The following is a 27,448-nucleotide window of genomic DNA, read 5'->3' on the forward strand; positions in this document are numbered from 1 at the left end:
TCATAAAAGGTGAAAAAGTGGGAAACAAGGAAAATTGACGTCATTTTCTTGTTTGTGTGTTTGTTCCTTTCGGGTGTCTTTGAGATGAGAAACACTAACATTTCTAAATTATAGATGTGTTCTTGTATAATTTAATTAAGGACATTTTTTGTGAAGTACCACAACTGGCATTAATGTTGTTATACTATCTCTGGCGGTCTTAAATGAAAATGCTGAAATCTAGAGGTTTGGCAACAACATTCCCTTCATTATAGGACTGAGTTAACAGTCACGTGTCCTACCCATGTGCTCGTGATAACCAATCACAGCGTTTGTTTGGATTTTAGGCATATTCGTTACTTGGTTGCATAGCTCTATGTTTCAGTCTCCAAAGCGCATAACGTCATTAAAAACTAATAGTAGTTGAAAACTAATAATCGTTTCCTACCTAAAGGTCTCTTCGTGATAAGTTTTGTTGTTTTTCGTCACTAACATGAGTCTAGCATCACAGAGCGGATTATTTTGCGCATCACAACAGAGCTGCGAAAGTGGACTGGATGACGATCCGTATGTATCTCTGCATGCAGTCTCACGTTTTTTTTTTGTAGTTGATTCAAAAATACTGTAGTTCTTACACGAGAGACCGAGCCTACAAAGTTCAATTAAAAAGTTTGTTTTCTTTATCAGTGCTATTATTATTTGTCTTTTTAAACACTTAATGTAGATTACAAATTTATACGAAATCGACAAATAAACAACGTTGTACTGTATAGTTAGCTAAATAATAAACGTAGACAGTTACTGTGATTTGGTAAATATAAGATTGTTCGGACACTACTGTAGCCTCTGGCTCCCCTACGTGGCTATGCCAAGAACGTTTGCCCAAATCAGTGGAAAAAACTTCTTTCCTGTCAAAAGCTGGTGTCCTGCTCACTAGTTTTTTACAATTCTTTACAGATTGACAAGGTTAAACATGAACAGCAGCGCAAGTTCAGGAGGATCCTTGCAGGAAGCCGATTCAACAATAGTCTCACAGAAAGAAGATGATGTGAAGAGCTACAGCATGATGACACCTGCAGAAAAACTTTCGGTTTGTGAGAGACGGATGCAGTCTTTAGCTGATAGAGAAGAGGTGCGTTGATAAAATCATTCTCATATACACTTATTTTGTCCTGTCCAGTTTCATTTGACTAGTTTAATGGTATAACTATGTGCTTGTATGGCATTAACAGTATGATGGCTGCATTAAAGAGCTTGTGCGATGCCTAGCACTGAGCAGACTGGTTTATGGAAATGAGCATTTTGCAGTGGTCCAAGCACAGTCTAGGCTGGCTAAAGCCTACTTGCAGTACAAAGGTAAATGTATTCACAATTTCATGTGTTGAATGGGTGCAATAGGTATCAAATGAAATGTTACACATTTAATTGATTCTTTATTATATTGTGGTCTTGGTGCCATTTTTTTTTTAAGATTAGAACTCAAGTACAATGTACATTGTACCTGAAAATATATTTTCAAAGCTGTTCAGAAGTAATAGCCAGATCAGCACAGGACCCAAACAAGTTATGGGATGAGTACAGGAACCAAGAAAGTTATTGTTGTTTTCCAATAATTTACTCTTAATGGAAAATTGAAACAAGTAATCTTTCTTTAGATAGTCATTTATAAAATTAAAAGTCCATTACCTCCTATTTTTCAAGGTTGGCCACATCAGGCAGAAGAACATGCATCCCAAGCACTTGAAGTACTTGGTTCCAACCAGCAGGGGGAGAGAGTGAGCTACCTCAAATGTTGCCTTAGTGCACATCAAACTCTAGGAAGTGCAACTCTATTTCTGGGAAAATATCCTTGCATATTTGTTTATAGATGTATATTTGTGTGTGTGCGATGCTATTACAGTTCATAGTGTCTTATGACTTGTGTCTTAAAAGAAGATTTTTGTCATTCATCATGTAGAAAACAAATGTTTGTAGCAAAGAATTGTAAAAATGTTTAAATTTGACATGCTCTTCAACATTGTGAGTTCTTAACAATGTGCACTCTCGCAAAGGCCGAGTCCAGCTTTCAGGAGGCAAGAGGAATAATGGGAGACATTGTCGCAATAGAAGCAATTTTGGACACTGACAGATTGGACACGGAGTATGAGATATCTACTAATTTAGCAAGGTACAAGAGCTTTATAAACCTGTGTTTACTTAAACGAGACAGCAACACAACAGATTCAATATGCATTTGTGGTTTTACAACTTGCATTGAAAAAACAAGGTTTATCTAAACCCCCAAAACATCCCAATGTAGTCACGACAGCCGAGTTCACTTTGATATTCAAACAAACCTCTACAGTCAATCACATGCTGGGGTCTATTTATTTCTTTTGACTTCTGCAGTTTCAAATATCAGGTTCAAGTTTGAATCCATGTTTTTCGTGGCATCACTCCAAGTTAACACAGTGAACACAATGAACGCTTTCATATATGCATCAGTATGTGTTTACACTACATTAAGTTAGATTTTGTGCTCCGAAAGGAGTTTGGCAAACCAACAGAACGATTACATGACCTCCTGTCCCATCATATGGAAATCAAGGTAATATCAGGAGTGTAGGGAATCTCTTTTACCACAAGGTGGTGGTCCTGATCCACAAAACTTCTCAAGGGCGATACAAAATATCAAGATTTAGATTTGACATTAAATGTTCTTTTTAAATTCTATAAATTCATTTCGATTTCAATTTATTTCAATTCAATCAGTTTATTTTAAGGTCTGGATTATATTTATTTTATAAAAATTATAAGTGTCATTTACAACAGTTTGTGGTATGTGGTATATCCTATCGATAGCTAAATAAAACATGAGCACAAGTGTGTGCTTAGAGTTTAGAGTAAGTGCGATGAAAGGACGTTTTGCTGTTTTTCACAGACAGTGTTCAGTCCAATTCAGAGTAGCAAGCATCAGCATCTCGTATACATTTTTCATGAGATTTGTTCTGCACAATAACCCGCAAAGCCAAATCTAAGGTCACTGGAATCAATAAATTAAGAAAAAGTGAACAGGAAGGTTGCTTTGCAGAATCATTTGGTTTGTATTTTAGAGACAGTGTTATCCAAAGATCTAATGTTTCTAAGGGGGAATTGTTGTCCCACAGAAACACTTGATGAACTTGTTCAATAGCTTGTATTGATCTGTTTGTTTATTGTGGCTGCTCTCACCACAGGTTTGACTGTGACAGTGAATGGCCGTGGCTTGCTTTGTTGTTGTTGTGAGTGGATAGCAACAGTAGTACCATCTCAGGTTTTATTACTGTTGTGTCAGTAAAGGCCATGTGCCATCTGTGCCAGTGAGGGTGAAGTGCACACATCAGATGAGTTAGAGATCAGGGATTAGGAGTTTGGTGTTTTGTTGTACCGCAAGAATGCGGGAAATAGAAGTTGTTGTAATAGCTTTCTTTTTAGTAGGTTGACCGAATAGGCTGTGTTGATATATTTGAAATGAGTGATCCTGTGCAGTCAACACATACATCCACAGTTAACGCACACCTCTAGAAACAATGAAACAAGCCAAAGTTATTTCATCAAAGTGGAGTCTTTTCCCACAAGCCATAATACTTACATTTATTTAGAAATTCTATATGATGTCAACTTAGGTAAAAGAGTGCATGTGCAGTTTCACATGTGAAATTTTGGCCTTAACCAATGATCTGGGTTGGTGGACAGGACTACTTGTCCCTGTCCGGAGATATTTTAGCTGTTCTGTTTGAAGCTGCTTTTACCTTTTATACCACTCTCCACTTATGTTAATTAAGTAAAACTAAACTTGGCAAAGCCAACGGACTGTTATGCAAGCATGACGTAATCCATCTGCAAAATGTTTATTTCATTTTATTTTTAAATGTCTCCTGAAATCCACTTTGTTTTGTTTGGCTCCCTTATACAGTATTTTTTTTTTATCAAAGCAGAATCTTTCATACCCGGTCTGCGTCAGTATTGGTCTGTTAACAATTACTAAGCATAAGGCTTGGGGGACTACTTGGCAGTTCATGTAAAAATCTCTAATTCCATTACATCCTTGCACAACGGACATTAAATCAGATTTCTCCTTGCAGATCATATCTCTCCTCCCACAGAGGAACCCTGAGAGGACGGCCGGTATTGCGTTGGCACCGTGTGGCATAACGTGATGTGTTTAGGTTTCTGTTCCCAGGCAGCGAGGCAGTAGAGTTGGCACTTCCCAGCTGCCCCTAAATGGAGGCTCAGAGTGTGGAATTTCTGATGCAGGCTTGAAAAGTTGCCAGGGTGATCCAGCTTACACACTGGCTCCTGTGAGAAAACCTCAGAGTCAGGTTTAAAAACATATATTTGCCATTTTGCTAACTTTTCCCATGAGTTAAAGCAAATCAGATATCACAGTCAAATCAAGATGTTATAATTCTTCTGTAAAAGTTATTTTGTAAACTGGTGTTGTTGGACAACATACAATATATATTGCAATCATAAAATATACACTAAGTAAAACTAAGAAACATTCATTACACTAGCATTAGATTAATTATGGTCGGTATGACAAATTAAGCATAATGTTCACTGTAAGGATGCTATGAGTGGTAGATTTAAAAGCCCATTAAATCATTATTTAAATGTTGTGAGTCCATGTGTGTAGATGTGAGATCATCTATGCTGGAGTACTTCTAAAATTGTTGATATATGCACAATTAAAGGGGCCATATGGCGCGAATATGTGTTTTTCTGTGTCTTTGGTGTCTTAGAAGTTGCCCATGCATTTATTAGACACGTAAAAAATTGCAAAAATGAAAGTGTTGCAATAAACGATGCATTCTATCTTAAAACTTATGCTCACCCAGACCTGCCTGAAACGCCTTGTGTAACCACAACCCCACAAATCTACGTCAGTTCGTTGTATGATTTGAATGCAGGGTGGGCGTACCTTTCAGTACATTTGCTTTGGAACCTGATGTTCCAAATCTGGTAAGAGGTGTAACATTTCCGTCACATGATTGCAGTATTCAACCAATCACAACACACTGGTTAACTGGCCAATCATAGCACACCTCGCTTTACAGAGTGATGAGCTTTGTAAAAAAATCTGCGTATTCAGGAGGCGGGGCAAAGAGGAGATACAAACATGCACCGTGTGTATTACATCTAAAACAAATAATATTAGTTTTACCGGTGTCATCGGAAACTTTTACATACCAGAACTTTCACTTCATAACTATATGTTTACCTCTAAATCAACAACTTTGTTTAATACAAAAAAATGCTGATTTATACCTTTATCTTTATGTGGATTTTGATATCAGATAACATCGAACTGATATTTCAAACAACGGCCATACAATCAAGCATTCACCCTATTGTATGGAAACAGAACCGATGCAAGTTAATGGGTACCGCCATTGTTCGGTTAACAGCATTTTTCACAATATCTTTTTTGTGTTCTGCAGAAGACAGACAGTGGAGGGTGAGTAAATGATGACACTTTAGATAACGCTATCCTAGCTGCACCATGGCATTACCATCTTCAGAAATGCTGCAAAGGTTAATTCAGTGTCCTTGTATTAATTGAACATGTTGGATGAGCAGGTTACTCTCCCAGAGAGAGGGAATTGAGTTAGTGATCCATTAGACTGGATGAATCCAGAAGGACTTTGCCTTTAAGCAAGTAAGATTTATGCAAAAGGAAATCTCTTCTTGATCATGTCTGCATCTGGTCTCCACATGAAAGATGTCCATATTGGAGATGTGGGGCCCAATAGGCGGTATAATTGAAAATATAATTTTTTATTGCATAATTACAGTTATTTGAGAACAGGATTAGTTTTTGCTATATGAACAGAATTGCATGTATAGAATACAGTAGAATAGTCTGTTCTGTATTTGCGAACAGTGAAAGCTGTGAGTCAGTCCTCTGTGCATTGTTCAGGAGGGAGACAGAATGCCTCCAGGCTGATATTGAGAGAGGAGAATCAGACCTAATAAAGACATGAGCTCTGCTGCAATGAGTTCAGTACTGCAGGGAATATTTGGATTTGCTGAACTCCAGATCTTAATAAAAGAGACAAATGCTTATTCACCCGAAGGTGCTGGGAAAAGCCTGTCAGAATACAGCAATACTTTCTGTTTTTTTTACCAGTGGCCATGAACAGTCAACTATTTCCTCACTGCTTAAGCATCTTCCTTTCATTGTGTTCTGGCATTTTCACCCATGCTTGGCATTACTGAAGCATTGATACGGTGATGAAATGTATAAGGAGGTCAACAATGTGCTGCATATGACGATATGGATACAAGATAAATGACATCTTTGTCATATGTGTGTGTGCTTGTTTTGTGTTATAGAGTGTACCAGCGCCAGGGCAGAGCTGAGGAGGCCCTGAGTCAATGTGAAAAAGCTTTGGAGTTGCAGCGAGATGGAGGTCAACTAAGTCGTAACTGCCTTATATACAGGAACATGGCAGCCATTGAACAGACACAGGGACGCCTGGACAGAGCCATTGAGCATCTTCTACAGGTTAACACTGCAGAGTTTTTTCCTGACTCACCCGTATGAGAATTATACTACATAGATGGATATAAACAATTGTTAATGCGCATGCATGCTTTTGTGGCCCAAACTTAACTTCCGGTACACATCCACAAAGAATAAAGTCCCTGTAATATTTATGAAAACAAGCAAAAGTAAATGACAGCAAGTTAAAAGTATGTCTAGCCAGTATTTGGGGTTACCGGTAGGAGAACCGTCTTGTCTAAGCTTACAGTAAATGTTAACTGACCCATTTAACAAATTGTTTATATAATACAATTAATATACAATAAAATGCAATACTTTAATATAAAGTAATAATAAAATTACATAAAATATGAAGTTATACTACTAGCCACTAGTTAACTTCAGGTTAGGCGTGTGTGTCCGATGAAACCGTCTCACATTAAAGTTAAGGAACAGAATTGGACCACTAAGGGGAGCCCCAAGAATGAAAATTCTTTAATTATATTTTCACCTTCATCCCTTTAAATCCCTTTGAAGCAAAGTCTCTTTTAATTGTGTGGTGTTTGATATGTGATAAATCTATAGTGTCTATTTTTTTGCCTGTTCTCCTTCATCTGAAGGCTCATTCCATTGCTCAGAGTCAGAGTCCTGGGGGTCTAGAGGAGGCCCACACCGCTCACAGTTTGGCACTGGCTTACTCCTCCACTTCAGAGCCTCAACATAACGGTGACGGCTATTACTATATGTTTTGTGTCTCTGTGTGAAAATAATGTGAAAGGACAATGTGAAAGATTGTGACTATGTTCTTCTATGTGTGATTGAAAAGATTCAGCAGCACAGTATTTTGAGGAAAGCATAAGCGTTTACAAGAGTGCACTAGGCCCACGGGATGGGCTCACCTTATCGGTCCAAGATGACTACAGTCACTTCCTCTTACTCACCGGACAGCAGGAGGTCGGTTTTGAAAAAACAACTGGAAGTGGTGTACACAGATTCATATTTTGATACTAGACTAATGCTTATTATATTGATGACATGTAGTGAAAACAGCCATTTTTAATTTGTCAGATAACAACTTCATATTTGTTATGTTGAGAACATTTTTGTATAAGTTATGTGTGTTTCGGTTTCTCAGAAAAGTGCTCAGATCCAAAGAGAGTCTTTAGCTCTTAAAAAGAGCACCTTTGGTGAACTGAGCGCAGAGATGACAGAAGCACTGCAGTTGATTGGTGGAGTGGAGATGACACAGGGCCAGATGAGACAAGCCCACAGGACCCTCAGAAAGGTGATTTAGAAATAACACACATGCTAGGTTGAGGACTCACTTGTTTTTTAGTGTACATCTTTCTTTCTTTATATACAATCACAGAACTGGTCGTTTTCATTGTGACGTCACACAAAGTTGCACCAAAAGATATTGGAACAGCTATTTAGACCAAGGTCTTAGGACATTTGTCCACAGAGCTGTTCTCATATCTTGGAGTGGAGAATCCCAGATATTTCCCTCGAGAGGAATGCTTTTCCTCATGAAATGTCTCAAGGAATTTGATTGTGTACTCAGTCCTTCTTCATGCTGGCAGACATTTTGACGGCTGTTGGAGATTGCCGAGTTCATCAGATAATATGGCACTGAATCTAATGTAAAACACAAATCCACTAGACTTAAAGTCTCTGAATAAACCGAAAGGAGCAGTTTACCCCAAATAATAACATTTTTGTCATCATTTATTTACTCACCTTCAAATCGTAACAAATCTGTATAAATTTGTGCTTATGAACACAGAGAAAGACATTTGAAAAAATGCTTGTGACCAAACAGTTTTGGCCAATATTCTACCATAGTTGAAAAAAATACAACATTAGTCAAAAGTGCCCCAGAACGATTTGCTTTACTAAATTGTACAAAATATCTTCTAACAGAACCAACAAATTGATAAAGATTTTTTTTACAACGGTAGTCCATGAAAGCTAAGGACTGTTTGGTTACAAGCATTCTTCCAGATATCTTTCTCTGTGTTCATCAGAACAAAGACATTTATACAGATTTGGAACAACTTGAGGGTGAGGAAATGATGACAGAATTTTTATTTTTGGGTGAACTGGTCCTTTAACAGTGGAATAGACATGGACCCTATGATAGTGTTGAAATTTCTTTTAGTTCAGACAAATTTGAGCGCTATTTAAAGTGTGCAATTTCTGCACTTCCAATCAATTTGTTTGTTAGAAAGGTCTGACTGGAGTCACTATAACAACATCAGCTCAACCAATGTTGTTAGAGCTGCTAACCGCATATAAACATTAAAGTATAAATCCTGATTAAATTTAGGCTGGACAATAATATTCTTGCACAGGCCAATCCTCCCTTAATATAGTGTGTCCTTCAGGAGTCATGCCACACCCTAGTTCTCAATTTGATTTATCTACATCAGAGTCATTGTTGCTGTAGCAAATAATTAGTAAACAAAACGCAAACACTAATCTTGATCTGATGCATAAAGATGATAAATTCTGATCCTTTTTATTCCAGGATAAATGGTCAAATATGGAGTATTTCCTAAATGTGCTCATAGCGTTTTTATTCCCACAAAGCTAACTAAAATGGGAAAGTGTGACATTTTTTATCTATTGAAACATGTACCCACTTGTCTATAAGTAAACACTGTTGCTACGTGTCTTTGTTGTGTGGAGGGTCTGTGTGAGTCAGTGGTCCCGGGCTCTGCATCTCCTCAGGCTCATAACCTTTCTCTGTTACCTCTGACAGATAGGAGGAGCTCATGTCATGTTCTTTCTGCTGAAATCACGACAGCAGCTGCAGTCCAGAGCAACACATCCCCAGTTTAGACCCCACTTTGGCTCAAAGCCAATGGTTTGCATTTAAAACACAGAGAGGCGTTTATTTTCCTTACTTCTTATGTTTTTAAGAAAGCAAATGTTTCAATGCACCTATGAAGACAAACGTTCTTCATAACAGACTTGCACCCACACACATTTTTGAGAGGCGGCGTGATTGTTTTGCTTCACTCGGGCCTCTATGACATCACTAGTGCCAATGATGGAAAGTGCTGAAAACATCAACTGAAACTTTTCAAACATCAAGGAAACTTTGAACTGTTATTTTCCTGTGTTTTTATGAAAGCGCTGCTGTCATGTTGTAATTCTGAGTGTGTTTTTCCACCGTTGCTGTTTTGAGAATGTTCTCGAGTGAATGAGAGGGAGTTTATTTGAGGCTGATCTGTAATACAGTATGTGTGTGCCAAATGCACTCCGCCTCTCTACTATGTCTGGGAAATCAGAGTCAAGATGTCCACAACGCCGTGCATTAACAGTTGCATAACCTTTAGTAAATGCTTTTTGTGAAATATATTGTCTTTAAATTCAACGTGAATATTTCCTCTGGGAAAATGTATATACATAGGAAAAAGTTAAAGCTCCCTTTTTTGTGCTTTCTTGGTGATCAAATGATCAAGACTAGTCATTAAATGTCAAATTGATATTAATAATAATTTTCAATTCTGTGAACATTATAGATGAACACAGTGCCTCTCTAAGCGTTATCACACAAGTCCCAAATAGCAAAGATAATTAAATTAAATAGGATATTATTATTGTTATTACATAATTCATAAGCTTTGATTTAACATTGTTGTTGGTCACATTGTTTATGACACCGCAACTGTTTAAAATCCCTTGTGGGCCAGAATTCACAACCATTTTCTTCAAACAACATTATCGTTCTCAATCTCTTTCAGTGTTTGGATATTCAGATCATGCTGTACGGTCCTCAGCACAAAAAAACCAAAGCTACACAAAGAACTGTGGACATGCTGTTTCAGTGAGTCTTCTGCCAAATGAGGAGTACAAATTTCACTGAAAGTGCTGCTGTAATACTATGTATTCAGAGCAATACATTAACATTTAACTCTTATAGGAAGTAGCATATTAGTGAATATTGATTAAGGACTACTAATATTTATAGATGCCCTATGTTGTGATGTTTTTTCTTCTTTTAGGTCCCCAGAGGTTCATGGTAGCCGTAAGACCGAAAGTCAACTTGAAACAAGACCTCCGTTCTGTGCGGTGGTCTCATCTCCAACTGAACTGAAATCAAGTATCTCAAACTTGTAAGAGCACTGCGCGCCAGGCCTATCTCATAAAAGTGGCTTGGACTGTCAGGAATGTTTGACCTCATCCTATTTTACCAAGGGTGAAGATAAAACAAGGCAATATTTCACAGCAGACAAGCTTCAAGCTTTAATCTCGGTTGCCAGGCATCTGAGTGTACTTCTGAAGAACAAGAACTGGGAACAGTCCAACAGTGACCACATACACTTTCGGGGTTGTGATAAAGAAGATCTGCTGTTGTTTGTGTATCTTTTAACAGAATTGAACGGGACTCTTTAACACTGTCTGTAAGAATTTGTTTATTTAGTTGTAAATCAGTCTTTAGACAGCTGAGCAGACCTTATCTTAAGAGTAAAACAGCATACAAAACATCCCTTTTGCGATTGTGGTCTGTCAAAGCAAAACAGTCATTGCTATGATCGTGCATGTTGAACAGCATACAGTAAATCTGTTAGGACAGCATACATGCACATACACAGTGTTCACACAGTCGTACAACCCGACATATATTTAAAGATATTTGGTGCTGAAAGACATCTCACTCAAAGCTAAAATATTTATGGATGAGGAAGCATAACTATCATCTATTCATAATATCCATATTTTCTACCATTTGTATGTTAACATATTCTCTTTCTGATGGATCCTGTAGATTTGAATAAAGCTTTATGAAGATGTGAAAAGGATACTTGAAAATAAATGCTTGAAAACGAATTAAATGAAATTAAATGATAGTGACAAGCACATACCTTCTCATTCTATTACATCATATACCCACCACACATACATTTACAGTATGCCCAACCATTATTACCATCACATGAACATGAATGTAAATATCTTTGATATCAATCTAAAGATAAAACAAAATGTATGAAGGTATTACAAAAATAGATTAAATGGTTTTTACAGCTTTAGTCTAAAGCCGCTACACTGCTTTACTGTGAGGTGTGTATAAAAGGTTTTAAGACAGAGTATGAATTCTAAAAATAGCCACTCATTAGACATGCTCCTTTAATGGAGGTGAATCCTCATTCTGAGTAATAGGCTGTGACACAGACTTAACAGCACTTCACTAGCTATTCCTGAAGCACTTACACACTTCTGTGTAAGCTGCCTTGCACTTATTTCCAATGTGAGGTTTCTACAATTACTCTCCTGTTCTCTTCCTCCCTTTTTGTCTCTCTGTACGTAACCAGAGCGATGAGAAATGTGTCGTCCTGCAAGAGAACTGCTAGATTAGTCATTGCTGGTCTAATGTCATTTAAGGATTAAGAGATCTCCGGGAGACGGGAAGGACAGTATGGAATTTCCCAGCCTGAGAAGAGCTGCACACTGTGACTGGGGCTAAACGTAGATCCCACTTCACACATTTTATGTGTTGCCACAAATATTTGCTACTAAAATATCTTAAAGGGATAGTTCACCCAAATAAAAAGAAAATTCTGTCATCATTTGCTCACCCTCTTGTCATTTCAAACCTGAATGGCTTTCTCCTGCAGAACACGAAAGAAGATATCTGAAGAAGTTGGTAACCGAACAGCGCCGGCACCCAATTCACAAAACCAATGCAAGTGAATGAGCGCCAGTTACCAACGTTCTTTAAATGATCTTTTGTGTTTTTTGTGGAAAAAAAGTAAGTGATACAGGTTTGAAATGACAATAAGATGATCAAACTGTGACATAATTTTCATTTTGAGTTAACTGTCACTTTAAGATCTTTGCCACAAAGTGGTTTTGTACTGTTCCTTGAAACGTACAATGCTTGTTTTGTCAGTGTCACAGATACTTCTTACTTTCATATTTTTGTAAGATGATGAAATGACATTCATTGAAAAAATGTCTATCTGTTTCTAACCTTATGTACTTCAAGCAAGCCTGCTGCATATAATTGAAGCTAAATAAACATTCCAGGTAGTTTAAAAATATATATATAGTCAAGGTTATACCAAAGTACTTGCCCTTTGTCATACTATATATAACAGAAAATAAGAGAATTGTGGATTTTTGATTCGTGTCAACCACATCCTGTTACTTTTGTCCACATTTTGTTTCTTCTTTATAATTGGCATTGATATTTTAATTCGTAACATATTTGCGAATGTTCCTCCCATCAGCTTAGTCATCTTTGGGACTTTCGAGATAAACAGTTGCGATTCTTTTCTCGTGGCAGACCTTCAAATGGGGGTCAATCATCTGGGTCTGCAGAAACTCTGATGTTCCTCTTTGCGATTGAGCTTCACTGACTCCTCCACTTGCCGATGCTGAAGAGCCGTTGTTCACATCCATCTTAAAAGTGAAGGATCTCTCAGTAGGACCCAGCTTGATGTGTTTCTCTGTTTTGCTGACCTCATCAGTTGGACTCCAGGATCTGATCTCTTCTTCGCTTGTCATCAACGGCATTCCCTCTGTTTGAATCTCCTCTCGGGACACTTTCATAGTGTATCCCTTTCCGGCTCCAGTGCTCAGGGCCTGCTGGAGACTTGGGTGTGCGGAGCTCAGCGCTGCCATTATCTGATCTTCAGATGGATCTTCTTGTTCCTCGAGCAGCCCGGACTCCTCCAGCGTCTGAGAAACGTTAAGCTCTGCCACAATGGTCATGGTTCCATTGTTCGTAATGTCCACGGAGACGTTTTCAGGCGTCTCTCTTCCTTTTGTGAAAAATGCAAGTTCTTCCTTTAAGGCTCCAGAAACAGTCTCTTGGATTTGTTCTATAGCTCCTCGAAGCTGTTGTTCTGGACTTAATGATTCCTCTCTTAGGATCCCCACAATGGATTGTTGCAGTGTTGGAGAGACATGCACCTCCTCCTCGATGCATTCGGGGATGCTAAATGAGTGGTCGTCGTACTCAGGCGAATCTCTGTAACTGTGGCCCTCAGCTGTGGGCATCTTGAGCTCCTCTTCCTGATAATATCTCTCATCGGATAGATCATCCACGACGCCATAATGAGAATAAGACATAAACCTCCCCCCCTCATCTGATTCAGACATATTGTCCTCAGGTGTGGACACAAAGTATTCTTGCGACTCTTGACCGTGGGAGAAATACGGTAAAGTTTCCTCTCTGGTTACTTCTTGAACCTTCACAGAGCTGTTCTCGACTTTCATCTCAGGTTTTTCCCCATGAGGCTTTGTGTCACTTTCCAGCTCCTCGATTTGGAAGAACATTGAAGAAGGTTTGATCTTTGGTTTAGATTTCATCTCCATAGTCTCCCCTATTTCAATTTCACCCTCATCACTCTCAGACTCGACCGGTTCTTCTATTATCTCCACATTCACAGTCCTGTTTTCCATACTCTCTCCTTCAAGACCAAGACTCAGCAGGTTCTGGATCATGTTTCCCGTTGGGGTTCCTTTAATGTTCTCCAGGGTGATTTTCTTGACTCCCTTGCTGAGGAATTCCTCTAGGGCTGAATCTTCCTCCAGGTCTAGCTCCTCCTCCACTTTAGATTGCAAGACAATCTGAGTTTTGGTGGTTCCATCCTCTTGCTCAGTTTTCTCCACATGGTATGTGATTCTGGAGTCAGGGGATGAGCAAACCTTAGGATCCAAACCAGCAGGTTTCATCACCTGCTGAATTATATCTTCCATGGAAACTGCATCTAATACTTTTTCCTTACCTACAAATACCTTAGGCTCTACATTTTCAGACTCTCTCTCATCTTTACCTTTGAATTCTTTCATTTGGATGTGATGTGTTTCTTCTTTCACAGTTGCTTTGGCTCTGTCTGTTTCTCTAACATCTCTCTGTTGGCCTTTCAAATCTTTCTCATCTTTACCTATTGACTCTTTTACTTTGACATGCTGGTTTTCTTCCTTCGTTGTTGTCTTTGTTTGGTATGTATCTTGTCTGGACTCCATTCTCTTCGGTTCTTTCTGGTGGCTTTCTTCAACGGTGTCTTCTCTCTTGCTTATGGTAGGTGATACCACTTTCAGTGGCTTCGGTTGTGCGGTTTGTAAAGCAGGAGAGCTCGACGTATTTCCAATTCTGGGCAGTGAGTGATCAGCTAGGCTTTTTGAAGAAAGCTGTGAAACCTCCTTTCTCTTAATTCCGACATCTATTTCTCTCTTTGTAGCAAGAGAAGAGACATTAGGTTTTGCAGCTGCCTGCGCTGCTTTGGTAAAAGCAATCATGTCTCTTCTTGATACTGGACTTTGCTGGGCACGATTTGATATAGAGATGGGGACTATCCTGGAGGGCACTTGAGAATGAAACTGACTTGAAACAGCTGAAGTTCTCATGCTGGAATTTGGCTCCATGTATTTAACATCATATCCTGCAAACTGTTTTCTTGAATTGAGCAAACTTGCTGGCATAGTGGATACTCTTGGAGTATAGGGATGGGGTGGCATTTTTATATCTAGATAGACAACATACTGTTACGTTAAAAAGATCAAAAATAGTCACTGGAAATGTAAATAATTACACTGTTTAAATTGGGTTTTATTATTGAAATTGTAGCTTGTACCTATTGTTCTTTCTCTTGAGTGCTGACTGGACCACATCTGAGCGTGTCTTCCTTCTTCTTCTAAAAGTGCCCTGAAAAACATGCCAATTACAAAATGTGAAAGTCACAACTATACACATCAAAAGGTCAATCTAAAGAACAGCGTAAGCATAGGGGCAAGTTGTCACCTCTTTTGAGAGTTCTGACCACCCTCATGCTCAGACATCACCGAGCAAAATCTCACTCAAGCAAATACCCTACCAAGCAGAAACAAATACCCCTTCTGCTTGTCCTAAGCAGAAACAAAGTGAAGGTCACAAAGCACAGCGTCTTATTTCCATCATTGTGTGTAGTAAGTTATGTGAGTCACACGCTTTGAACCTACCTTTGCAAGGATATTATAAAGAAAAAGTGGTGGAAAACAAAAGATAAGCTGAGCTTCTGGAGCTATAGTTCAGTATTCCTTTGCAAGTTCCCTGTGATTCCTCTGAACGACTGCACTAAAAATAACAGTCACAATGTACCCGTCTGTTTTCATTACGGCTTAGAATGTGCTGCAGTTTTAAACAGACGAATGGAAAGACAGCGTGTCTCAGAAGATCTTCCAAGCATTTTAAACAACACACTAAGCAGACCGAACATCTGCAGACAAAAGAGTCTAATAATAATAAATAACGGTTGGCATATGGCCAGAGAAATGAGTCCTGAATATATTTTCATGTAAAATATATGTTTAGATATTTCATGATGCTAGCTGCAATGATGGATCTTCCGCATACATTGTATGCTGAGACACTCTATTTGATCTGTTTTAAAAAAGTAAAATAGCCACCAAAATCATTTTGATGTATAAATGGAATGGCAAACTAGAAACAATTTGTTGTACACAAAAATATTTCACCTTTTAACTTCTATATTACATACATACATATACTTACATATATTTTTGTATGTGCATTTATTGAATATCTCTGAGTGCATGAATTGTTTATAGATGAGGATTTATGATAAATCTGCTTGCTTCTTCATATGTACAGTGACTGGGTCATAAAAACAAGAGGGTTTACCAAGGGAGGAGGGGTGGTACTATAATTGGACTTACCAAGGGGTGGGTTGGTTGTTTTGTTGCTGGAGTAACTAAAAATACATTTCAACATCTGCAGGGCTCATGGTCTGTAAACGTACTCTTGAGACAAATATTACTTTGAATGGAGAACAGTTTAGTTTATCAGAACTATTTTCGACCCATACATGTAAATAGGTTGTTTGTTGCTGCTGTAACTTTAAAACTTCCATACAAACCCCCTCCGATACTTAAAACATGATATACGTCATTTCCTTCGCCCCATAAGCATTACATGTATATGCAACCTGTCTTTCCTCCTCTTTAAACAACTGTCTCATATCAAAACAGCACTGCTCAGTGTTTCATATTTTTAGACCGTTTTTTAGGTTTATTTATAATAAATGGGATTTTCATTTCTCATGATGATCCTGGCAAGACCTGTTTAGACGTTTGCATTTTGTAATATAAATACTGCAAAAAATATTTTATCTATCTTTCCCAACACAATGTAAAGTTTCTCCTCTGCATTATATTTAAGATTTTCTGAACTTTGAAATGTACTGTAAATGTTAGACATCATAATACTTTTCAAGGACTTGCAGACATCCCACACTGCTTCTATAGACTGGAGACATCATATCAGCCCAAAGTCTATGAAGCAGAACTAATTTTACTATTAATATTTAATGTCATAAAAGGATTTGGGAGATAAGAGCTTCACTTTAAGAGCCAACAAAAGGTCATTTCTCCCTGTGCTTGAACTGGCATCAAACCAAAGGCAGTATTTCTCTCACATGAGTATGAGGGAACTGTCAAACGGTGCAGACATGAAATATAAGTTCTATCAGAAGGTCTCGGGGACGAATGAACAGATTTAATTTAGACATGCGATTAGCCACCGCGCGGGACATGAACCCTCCAAATTGATATTGCCAGTGTCATTTGAGTTGAAGGAATACCAGAGCACTTTTTAGAGATAAACTCTATTTCAGTATTTTGTCTATAAAAAAATCGTAGCTTCGTATATTGTGCACCTATGCATTGTTGTTCTTTTTTTGCATAAATTGCTTCTATTGTTTTCACCTACTTTGTAGGTCTGAAGCGTCTGCTAAATGACTAAATGTAAATGTATACAACGTGTCTACCTGTACGCAGCCACTTCCAGAGCGAGACCCATCTTGACCTGTAAGAGATCCTGATGGTCCTTTAGCTTCTCTGATATAGTGTTGGAGAGCAGTCTGCGCTCATACTCCAGATCCTCAATAATACCCTGTATGACAGAAAGAAAACGGTTCAATATTAGATCAAATCAAATAAATCAATCAACTAGAAATGTGATATTAAGCTAAAAAATGTAATGCTTTTGTTCTGAAAACATTTTGGAATAAATGTTAAATATAGATTTATCTGGAAAGTGATTAGAAAGCCAATAGTTTGGAGATAACTGTTATCTTAAAAAGTAAAATGAAATGATTGTATACATTTTTATCTTTACAAATTAGTTTAATAGCCGAATATACCTTTAAACTATAAAAGCTATTTTTATCTCATATTTTTCTCCTTCAGAAGGGTGTTCACTTTCATCTCATTGATTCAAAGTATATTTAAAGTATATTTATGGTGCTTCTGTTTCTGGGATGCACCTGTTTAAAGGCTCTTGCAACATCATTCCCTGTTGAAACCTTATTATTTATTTAAAGGCACAGGCGTTTAGAATAAAACAATATTATTAGTCAACGAAAGCAATGTGGACCGATCAGATACAAATAACCATCTTTTAAATATCAACACTTTTTCCACTTAAAGCACTTTTTTCCATTACACAGAACGATGTCACAAACCCCATCGCTTCTGGTGGGCACTTAAAATGTCAACCCCTTAAAATATATCTACATTAGTTTATGGGATGTAAAATATTTTTGCCTAAATAAATTTGTCAAAGTGATCTATTGAACCCAGACCAACCAGTCTGTTTACTAAGCACATTTATAGGGCATCCTATTGGCTAAGAGACTGAACAGTACATTTGGCATGCAATAAGTTGATTAGTGTAAATGCAGTCATACGTTAAGTCTGACATTCTCCATAAAGCTTATTCAATTTCATCCACAACATTTTAGTGATGCTTGCTTCAATAACTGCGCATCTGTCATGCTCCCCAGAGAAAAGCAATCATGGGATGAAAAGCATTAATGCCCAATTTATCTAAAGCACATTGAGCTGGTGATGGTAAACATGGATATTGGCAGTGTTGATGCACTCCTCATTTGAGCTCCTAAGGGGCCATTTTAAGAACAGGTGCTAAATTGGACAATGTTATATATAAAGTTGATGATTGGCTTGGATGAATGTGTGTGTGTGTGTGTGTGTGTGTGTTTTCTTATCCCTTTATACAAACTATGAACTTTATGATAAGATTCCAATCTTCCTTTCAGTGGGTGTGGCACCCTCATTTTTGAGAAGGAAGGATGCTAGAGGATTTCATCAATAAAGCCCCTTTAATTTGTTAAATCGCCTCGACCCACCTGATACTGATTGACTTCAGCTCTGAATTGTTCTTGCGTGTTCATGAGCTTCTCCTCAAGGTGCAGCTGCACTTGCGTCTGGTTCTTGATCTCTTCGCGCAGCCTATTAAACTGCGCAGCGTGTTCCTTCTTCTCCCGCTGAATGTCCTGCAGCATCGCCTGATCGGCTTTAATAGACTCCTCGATCTCGTTCACCTGTAACCGATACATGTCCAAGGTCTCCTGACAGCTCTCGGTAAAGTTAGCAGCATAGTGCTGCATCTCTTCCATCGTAACCGGAGGAGCGTGATACGTTTGCGTGACTACGCGCACGGCCCGGGAGCGCACCTGATCCCGTAGATGGTTCACTTCTGTCCTGTGGGCACCTTCCAAAAACTTGTACTCGTTTTCGAGCTGAATGAGCCGATCCTCCAGCCCGACGTTTGTCTGAAGAGAGTGGTGGAGCTCCCTCTCCCACACTTTAACGTCGGTATCGATGCTTTTGCTCACCGCAGCCTCATCCGAGCGCATCGCCTGAAGCATCTGGAGTTCACTGCGCAGTTTCTCTCGCTCCATCTCCGCTCTGCATTTCTCAAAGGACAGGCGCTCCATCAGTCTTCTCATGTCCCGTAACTCTGACATGTGTTTGTTGTCCCATTCTCCAGAGCGGTTTTGTCGGATTGAATTGATTTCGCTCGTCAAACAGGCGTTTTCTTGCTCCAACTGTTTTGATCGAAGTAAGTACTGGCTGAGTCTTTGGTTGAGCTCTTGGAGTTGAAGCTTCTCGCTCTCGAACGGCTCCATCGCTCGGAACATCTTTTCTTTGCTATTTTGGTATTTTTGTCAAGCTTAAAAGCGTTATGTTAGATATAACTCGAATAGTTTTCGTTGTCATCAGTGTTTGTGCGTGCGTCGGTGTGCCGCGCTGGGACGGATTTCAGTGGGGCGGAGGAGGAGACGGGAACAAGTGCAGAGTAGAGCTCCCCTGTCCCGTTAGCGAATTTACGGATCCTACTATGGCGCCTTGCTTATGAATATTAATCACGTAACCCAGCAGTGCTAAATGATTGGCTACAACTGGCGAGATAGTTGAATATTAATTAGTGAGTTGACGTCATGACGTCAGTTTCACGCTCATGACCGACTCCTTCGCCATGGTAGGATTTAAAATGGGCGTCCTGTTTAGTGAGAGACGGTTAAAGGAGTGCGTCCGGCTCTTTTTGATGCGATATGAGATGGCTCTCCCATGTGGAGGAAATGGACAATGCACTCGCTGTCCTACAGTCTCAATTGCGCAATTAACTTTTATTAAACGTACAGCCAAGCACTTTACGAACAGTTCAAACTACTGTGGTAATAGCAATTTTAGAGTGATTCAATTGGAAACCAGTTTTATAAGATCAAATGGAGGACACTCGTGAAGTGGTTGTTGTGACAGGTGGGTTTATTTTGAGGTTTGTTATACGACTCATTTAGCATCAGAAGTTAGCATGCTGGTTTCAAAATAATAAATGACGTAATGAGCTTTCTGTAGCTCAGTGGTAAGAGCATTGCGTTCACAAGGTTGTGGGTTCGAGACCAGGGGTGCTAAATGAGATGCTATTATTAAAAACGCCCGAATATTTAGTTACTTTCATGACAAGACGTTGTTATTGTATTTCGTTATGCATTCAAGGTTTTGGTCCTTTTAGACAATATGTGGTGAATCCAAGTTGGGAGGCAGCTAAGGTAGAGCATGCCTACTTGTACAACTTCAAAAATCATTTCAATGGTCTGGGTCTTACAGAAAACATGTTTCGTTGTTTTAGGGTCTCAAAATGGTGGGGCTTGGAGTCGGCACGGAGGTTTATATCAAGGAGATTCCTGTCAGTTACTCTAAAAGTCAACAAGTTGTTGATGAAATCTGGCAGATGATGCCAAAGGTAACTTTAACTGCTGAATAACTTTCATCATGACCCAATAAAGAGATTGAAACATGCTTTGTTAACTTTCGTTTGATACAAAAGGACATATATCATTCTTCCTGTGTGGTACAGGTTGTTATCCATTTGGGCATAGCTCCGGGAACCAAAGGGATCACTTTGGAGCAAACAGGAAAGAACCACTGTTACAAGGACATGGATGTGAGTGGTCTTTACCCTGTTCATCACTGCTGCATTAAGGGAGGACCAGAAAAGTTGGACTCCATTATAGACACGAGGTGTCTCAGCAAACAATTAAAACGTATGGGATTTGATGTCATCTACTCCAGGGATGCCGGAAGGTAACCAGTCAAATACTGTGTTTCTGATATCGCTTTCATATTTATCAAGTGTTAAAATCTGTTAGTGACGGTGAGGTCAATTGTTGCAGGTACCTGTGTGATTTTGTGTACTATTATTCATTGTACCACGGGCAGGGAAAGGCTGCTTTGATCCATGTGCCTGCCTCGGGCAGCCTGTCAGGCCTGGTACCACAACTTCAGACCATCATCCAGACTCTTTTATGTCAGATGGACACCGCGGCATAAACAACATTAGGATATGCGGGACACAGAGATATGGAACGTTCTGAAGGGAACTTTCTGCACGAAACATAATGACATGATGCATATTTTACAGCGGAAGGGAAATGAGTGACACTCGAGACAATCTTTCAAACTCATTCATTTTTTAATTCAAAATTTAGGAAAAAAGAAATACATGAAAACTTTTTCAGATATACATTAAGCCGATGGTATGTAAAAAGTTAACCATCTGGAGGTGAGGAGAAAACTGAAATAAAAACCGGAGGCCTTAAGATACACAACTTAAAAGAAGACGAGAGTACCAGCCAAGCCGTTTCACCACCAGTTTCTTCCAAAGCAATGACACAGAGATTTTGTTTTTCCTTTTTTTGTGAAAGGAAAATAAAAAGTGTTATTAAACTCTTCAGTACAGTAGATCAAGGCCCCTTTTGAAATTTGTCGGAATGCCAAGCAAAAACAACAGCGCCTGGGAAATGATATCGGTGAAACCTCAAGCTCATTATTGCGATTAGAATGCATCCATGCATGTTTTCTAAACCTGAGGTTTTGCAGGTTTATGAAGAAATATAATTATAGTTCTTATGATACTCCAGGAAAAGATCCTCAGTCATTTTGCCATCAGGTTTGCCGAAGCCGGCATTGCAACATAATCTATTTCTACTGTAAACTTGTCGTTCTAAAAATTCTAGTCATGTTCTATCTCTCTGTGTCATGACTACCCGTAATCTACTGGACATATAGTGTCCTATGTGTCTGTGTACTGTATGTGTATTTCTGTCGTAGATTGTAACCTACTTGTAACTAAGAAACCTTGGCAGCATTCAATGAAAACTGACATTCACTTTGCAACAGGCCAACGCTTTTGTCCATATTAAGTACAGAAAGGAAAAAGAAACAGAAATAAATAGTGATATCTATTATTTTCCCATTATTAACACATCAAAATCTTAATCACTACATCTATATGTGATACAGTCCCACCCATATACATACGCAACAATACAAGCATAGAATGGTTATTTCAGATTGTTTTGTACCACACAGAATCATATTCTTTTCTAGTAATGTGCCCCACAGCATCCCAAGCATGTCTTTCTTGTTAATGCCCTCATTTACAACCCCTGGAGTTCTTCCAACGAAAAATCCCAAATTTCTTAAGTGCTACGAAACAGAACAGCCAGGGGTTGTAAGTTTGTGGGCTTCTGATCACCGTTTGCCATACGACTCGGAGTCTGAATTCTTATCCCCTTTCCTGTTCAATTGTCTGACCCATCGATTTGGAGAGCAAAAGCATTTAGCTTAGATCCACCACACCCAATGCTATTGGCGAGACTACATGTAGTCTTCATAAAGCAGCATGTTGTCAGCAGCAGTAGAAAAGAGAGACAAAACGACAGCCCTTTCTCTCTTTGCAGAATGTCGATGAATGTAGTGACAACAATTGGCCCGTTCATATGTTACTCTTTAGACATGTGGCATGGACGTTAACAAATCAGTTGGAATGTTTTCCAGGTAGGGTTTATGAACAGGGAAAATTTCCAATGGTTTGTTAGGCGAAAGTTTGACAAAATCCACAATATAGATTTTGATCTCTAGAAGCTTTGGCCAATCGTATGGTTTTACAGCAGACTGCAGAAAAAGGCAACGATGATTGGATTAGAAGAATGTGGCAATATAGTGGTGTTGACCAGCTGTATTTAATCGGTGTCCATTAAAGTCATCCTCAATTTTGCTCTTAGCCTTCACTTGACAGTCTTGAAAAATAGAGACCCAAATTGTGCAAAAGCATGGTGTCTGAAAAGGACGTGCAGAGAAACGGGAGTTATCAGTGCCATGATCTTTGCTAAAGCTTGAAAATAGTATTTACAATAAAAGATTGTGGAAGTGCATGACATGACGTCTGGCTAAATATCTGCATTTAATTGAGTATTTCATCTTTTCTTGAAAACCAAACAAAATCAGCCAATTTAACTATAATGACACTGATATCTTTGTCCAGTCTTGCAGTTTCACTTGTTGAGATCACGGCGCTCTGGAGTCACACAAAGAAATCAAATATAATGCTAAATAATGTTTGCTTGCTTGACTCTTATTTCCAACCAATCCCCTACAACATTACATCTCTAAAATAAAGGCCCTGAATTATATTAACTTGTTTTTTTTTTCTGCATCCTTCTCTTCAAATTTAAAGAGTACAACTTTCACTAAGGTCAAATACATTTGAGGCCAAACTCTCATATCAAGCTGCACAGTCGGGATTCATTTACGCTAGTGACAGAAATTATTATAATATAATAACAATAAGATATGCTCTTTGAAACCTTTATGGATAGTTGGCAATCCAAAGGCATGTTAACTTACACCACGACCTTCTCTCTCGATTCTTGGGAGCTTGTGCTCTGTGGTGCTTAAAGAGACACGACAGAGGATGACGAGGTGCTAAGAAAAGAAGCGAGATGTATTAAATAATTTCATACACTTGCACGTTTAAAATAAAAGAGAATGAGGTAGATAGATGCTGGAGGAAATGAAAAAGAAAGTCCCCCAGTCATGACATCATGGAAAATGCATCTAAAAATTCAAAGTTTATACTAAATAATCAGGGCATCTGTACAGTGACTTTAACTGGTAACACAAAAACAAGAAAATAAATACCCCAGCCGAGGGGAAAATAACCTTCAAAGACAGAAAAAGATGCCCCGGGAAATGATCCCAAACAGACATGGAGAAATCCTTCACAACAACACATTTTAAAGCCAGCTAGCCAAGGAAACCTAATTTTGTCTTTAGCATATCTTGAAGTTTTTGAACTTTATTTGGTTGCAGATGTCATCAGGAAGGTAAGTGCTCATTGCATGCGTTTAGATTGAGGTGGGTTGAATTCACCGTGTCCATAGATGTTTGATGGGGTACTGAAGACCATTTAAGACAACACAATAAGCCCTGTTAGTTGAAATTTTGCTGCATGGATGGTTTACAAAGAAAGTCTATGAGGGTAAATAGTAAATCAAACCTTAGCACATATATACTGTGCAGTTTACGGAGGGAGCTTTGTGCCTGGGTGAACAAGCTCTGAAGAGAATGTTTGGAGAAAAAAACCTCAACATCAACCTGAGATTGAGCAGCACCTTGTGAACAGGTGCAATGGTAGACAACTGTTCCACGGGTGCGTTCGCATGCAGAACTGAAGCATAACTAATAATAATCATAATAGAGAAATGTACAAAAGGCAAGGAACCTGTGGCAATGCAGACAAACTTCCGAAGAGAACGAAGTAAAACTTTGAAAGGCTATTTCTCTTTTTTTGTTTTTTGTTTTTTTGCAAGAAGTGTACAAAGCATAAGAAAATGGACTGTAGTGGAGATATCATAAAATATTAAACCTGAAGGATTTATATATATATATATATATATATATGTCGAACACCCACGAAAGAAAAAACAAAATAGCAGCTTCTTTCTGTACAGACAAAGAGGTGAACATCAGAACTGTAAAAAAGTTATCAAAAGTGACTCAAACCAATATTCGTGTGTAAATGATCTCACGGTCGAACATACAACTGTAAGACCCTTCTCAGAATCATATGAATTGTACAGAGAGACTTATGTCTAGTCTAAAAAATATACCTGCTGTGTACAATGCCTCACTTCAGTCTCGGATGAAGCGCCTGTATCCGATCAGCTTCTGAACTCAATCCCTTATATCTCGGATCCGCCTCTCTACACCTCGCGACTCGAGACCAGGCTCAGCTCACAGATGGTCTGTGCAGCAGGTAACGCCATGCAATCAGAGCCGTATAAAAGAGGGAAAAGAATGAACGAACTCAAGCTGATTGTAAGAGATGAGGCACAAAAATCCCCCACAAAAAACAGCGTGAGAGTTTAGTCCCTTGAAGAGGCTGTGGATGGGGAACTGGGTTACGCGACCATAAATAACTTGTTTGTTTCTTTAAAGATTTGGCAAAAAATTTGGCAGTTTCACAAAAGCCCGCCGGACTTCCTATCAGACACCCTAAGCAGGAGAGTACTGTGACCAATCAGATGGTTCTTGCCCACAATAGCAAACTATCTCAGCTTAGATGGTTTTTGCTCCGATTTGATGGAGAAATGCGATGACAGACACGCAAGCTTGAGCTGAAGAAATGTACTGCGCTGAGAAGGGGAAAGTGTATCTTGTGTAAAAACACACTTGACACACAAACATCCTCAGTGTTCTGGGCTTGCTGGCTAATATGCTTGTCTCTAGTTTCACAATTAACTGGCAGGTTTTCATCCTTTTTAAGATATAAAAACAGGTTCTTTTCACACAAGTGAAAGCCAGGGCTCTCCAGTGTGGATGATTTGTTTTCAAATCTTAAATATTGCAAGAGCATTTGTAGGCTTGTTGTATCACATCCTCCGTCATTTGAAATCATTTCACAAAAAAATGATCTGACTTCCATGAAGGATACGGTCCGGCTCCACGGTCAGCCCTGGGTTTGACTCCTCGTAAACGAAAGGAAACACAAAGACAAAAGGGGCGACGTGTGGGTACCCTGTATGAGGAGCAGAGGGAGATGGAGGGAAACAGGAAGTAAGGATCAGCAGGCCGATGACTGAGGCAGTGGGAGTGGTCGTTCGTTCTTTCGTGCCCCGTTCATGTGTGCATAGGGTTGAGTCTCTTCAAACGCAGGTCCCAACAGCACCACCGGCCCGTTTGCTGTTACCTGTCCTGAGCGCTTCTCTAAGGCCAGGCCGGGAGAGGCTGAAGTGGAGGGGGGTGAGGTGGAGGGGGTCGGGGAAGACCCCATCGGTGTACCAGGCACCGGTTGTGGACTTTGGGTCTGAGCCCCCGTGCTCCCCTGAGAGGAGGGGGCCAGCGTGGAAGCAGGATCCAGAGGAACTTTCTCCATGTTCTCCAACTCCATGTCCAGTTCCTCGGTGTCCGGCGGCTTGTTCTCCTCGCTGTAGAAGAAGCTAACCTCCGGGAATGGCGGCTCCAGCTCCTCTTTTATGCTGTTGATGATCTCCAGAAAAGACGGACGCATCTTGGGGTTGAACTGCCAGCACATTCGCATCAGTTCGAACCTGAAGAGCAGAAGCACAAACACAGAACTAAATTGGAGTTTGATTCTGGTGAACAATATGACCAAATTGACAATTTTCCAAGGATAAGGTGCTTGCTCCGTGATGACATTTTTTCCCATTGCAGTTGACAAATATCACAGGGATCTGAACACAAGGCCTGTCTAGAACTGGGCCTTATAGCATTATAATACCCATGTGGTGTTGAATGTTTTGAAAGTTTTCAACCATCAACAGGTGGCAGTGTTCACTAGGTCACTGAAGTGCTGTTTCACAGAACTTCTGGAACAGTCTGTTGTCCTACACACAGATAAGACTAGTACTGCTCTTCTGAACGTAAATCTGCATTGTGTGGAACAGCTAAGGTTATTCAGAATATTCAAACCAAATCAAAAACTGAGCTAAAAAACCCACAACAAGCACTAGCCCTAGCGGGAGGTCTTGCTCAGACAGTTCAGACATTGTTGCTAAGCTATCAATGTGATGCTCTATAACCATAAAAATACATAGCAAACACAATTCATGCGGTATTGAAATATGTGACCCTGTCTGTGTTTTTTAGGCTAAAAGGCTCCAAGTTTAAATTCTATCCTTTATTTCAATGATTTCAATCTTTTACATGGTATTACTCAATCGACATTAAAGATATCAAGGTTATATGTACACAAAATGTTATTTTGCACAAGATTTTATATTGAAAACAGTAAATCACAAAAACTTTTGCTGGGTTTCGACAGGCAGGTATTAGCATATTGTGTGTTTCCCATCGACATCAGCGCATTTCCTGTGAGGAATACAAGGTTTTGCCTTGATATTTGTTCAGAATGAGGTGGTAAGTGAATAAGGGGCGATTCACATTTTGCGTCTTAAACCGTGCTTTCTCTTGTCAAATGCTCTTTTGAATACTTTTTATTGGCAAGATATTTCCTAAACCCAGTAACAACCATAAAGGGTGAAAAAAAATGCTTTATGACAGAAAATATGGAGATATGAGGTTTCAGAAGGACAGCAGTGATACGAAACTTTAAAATGCTGTAGGATTTAGAACAGAGCTACTATCTATAAAGGTGGAGATGCGGGAACCAAAAACATTGTCAAAAAAATAAATAAAAATAATTGAGCAATTAAATACAATTTAGTCATCATTACACAAAGCAACCGATGCATCCGTGACAGGACTACTGACTCAACAGAAGCAACAAGAATCGCAATTGATAACTTTAAGGACAGAAACTCCTGAAAGTGATCTCAA

At 39.1% G+C, this 27,448-nt stretch overlaps 4 protein-coding genes across 7 annotated transcripts in view; 2 read left to right on the forward strand and 2 right to left on the reverse strand.

Annotated features, from left to right (window-relative positions):
- Positions 1-339: 339 nt before the first annotated feature.
- Positions 340-11,295, forward strand: ttc23 (tetratricopeptide repeat domain 23). 3 transcript variants are annotated; one of them, XM_056766099.1, is made up of 11 exons: positions 340-546; positions 937-1,111; positions 1,212-1,335; positions 1,681-1,822; positions 2,021-2,146; positions 6,337-6,508; positions 7,108-7,213; positions 7,314-7,441; positions 7,623-7,772; positions 10,237-10,319; positions 10,498-11,295. In XM_056766099.1, the coding sequence occupies exons 1-11, from the start codon at positions 473-475 to the stop codon at positions 10,610-10,612; spliced, it is 1,395 nt and encodes a 464-aa protein (XP_056622077.1). In that variant the 5' UTR covers positions 340-472; the 3' UTR covers positions 10,613-11,295. The 3 variants fall into 3 exon arrangements, with proteins under 3 accessions (XP_056622077.1, XP_056622078.1, XP_056622079.1); XM_056766100.1 differs by having other exon boundaries at positions 7,126-7,213; XM_056766101.1 differs by lacking the exon at positions 10,237-10,319.
- synm (synemin, intermediate filament protein) lies at positions 10,892-19,601 on the reverse strand. The gene is made up of 4 exons (XM_056766098.1): positions 18,649-19,601; positions 17,269-17,393; positions 15,079-15,149; positions 10,892-14,970 (listed from the first exon to the last, which is right to left on the reverse strand). Exons 1-4 carry the CDS (start codon positions 19,441-19,443, stop codon positions 12,728-12,730), a joined length of 3,234 nt encoding a protein of 1,077 aa, XP_056622076.1. The 5' UTR covers positions 19,444-19,601; the 3' UTR covers positions 10,892-12,727.
- A 275-nt stretch (positions 19,602-19,876) lies between these two features.
- Positions 19,877-21,547, forward strand: pgpep1l (pyroglutamyl-peptidase I like). Of its 2 annotated transcripts, XM_056765537.1 has the most exons (5): positions 19,877-20,065; positions 20,303-20,355; positions 20,436-20,549; positions 20,664-20,890; positions 20,980-21,547. In XM_056765537.1, exons 1-5 carry the CDS (start codon positions 20,032-20,034, stop codon positions 21,134-21,136), a joined length of 585 nt encoding a protein of 194 aa, XP_056621515.1. In that variant the 5' UTR covers positions 19,877-20,031; the 3' UTR covers positions 21,137-21,547. The 2 variants fall into 2 exon arrangements, with proteins under 2 accessions (XP_056621515.1, XP_056621516.1); XM_056765538.1 differs by lacking the exon at positions 20,303-20,355.
- Positions 21,260-27,448, reverse strand: part of igf1ra (insulin-like growth factor 1a receptor) — an 82,255-nt gene continuing 76,066 nt past the window's right edge. The window contains exon 21 of the mRNA XM_056765536.1: positions 21,260-26,199. Coding sequence (XP_056621514.1) covers positions 25,713-26,199 — 487 coding nt within the window. The 3' untranslated portion in view covers positions 21,260-25,712. The remainder of the gene's footprint in view (positions 26,200-27,448) is intronic.

Source organism: Triplophysa dalaica, chromosome 14, assembly GCF_015846415.1.
Source record: "Triplophysa dalaica isolate WHDGS20190420 chromosome 14, ASM1584641v1, whole genome shotgun sequence".
In the NCBI taxonomy this organism is placed as follows: domain Eukaryota; kingdom Metazoa; phylum Chordata; class Actinopteri; order Cypriniformes; family Nemacheilidae; genus Triplophysa; species Triplophysa dalaica.

Excerpts from the sequence above, each read along its gene's own strand:
- ttc23 (XM_056766099.1), top strand. The coding sequence starts at position 473 with ATGAGTCTAGCATCACAGAGCGGATTATTTTGCGCATCACAACAGAGC. Across the intron at positions 2,147-6,336 it reads ATATCTACTAATTTAGCAAG|AGTGTACCAGCGCCAGGGCA; the intron begins GTACAAGAGCTT and ends TTTGTGTTATAG. Across the intron at positions 7,214-7,313 it reads TTCAGAGCCTCAACATAACG|ATTCAGCAGCACAGTATTTT; the intron begins GTGACGGCTATT and ends GTGATTGAAAAG.
- synm (XM_056766098.1), bottom strand. The coding sequence starts at position 19,443 with ATGTTCCGAGCGATGGAGCCGTTCGAGAGCGAGAAGCTTCAACTCCAA. Across the intron at positions 15,150-17,268 it reads CTGGAAGTGGCTGCGTACAG|GGCACTTTTAGAAGAAGAAG; the intron begins GTAGACACGTTG and ends CATGTTTTTCAG. Across the intron at positions 14,971-15,078 it reads CTCAAGAGAAAGAACAATAG|ATATAAAAATGCCACCCCAT; the intron begins GTACAAGCTACA and ends TTGTCTATCTAG.
- pgpep1l (XM_056765537.1), top strand. The coding sequence starts at position 20,032 with ATGGAGGACACTCGTGAAGTGGTTGTTGTGACAG. Across the intron at positions 20,066-20,302 it reads TGAAGTGGTTGTTGTGACAG|GTTTTGGTCCTTTTAGACAA; the intron begins GTGGGTTTATTT and ends TATGCATTCAAG. Across the intron at positions 20,891-20,979 it reads TACTCCAGGGATGCCGGAAG|GTACCTGTGTGATTTTGTGT; the intron begins GTAACCAGTCAA and ends CAATTGTTGCAG.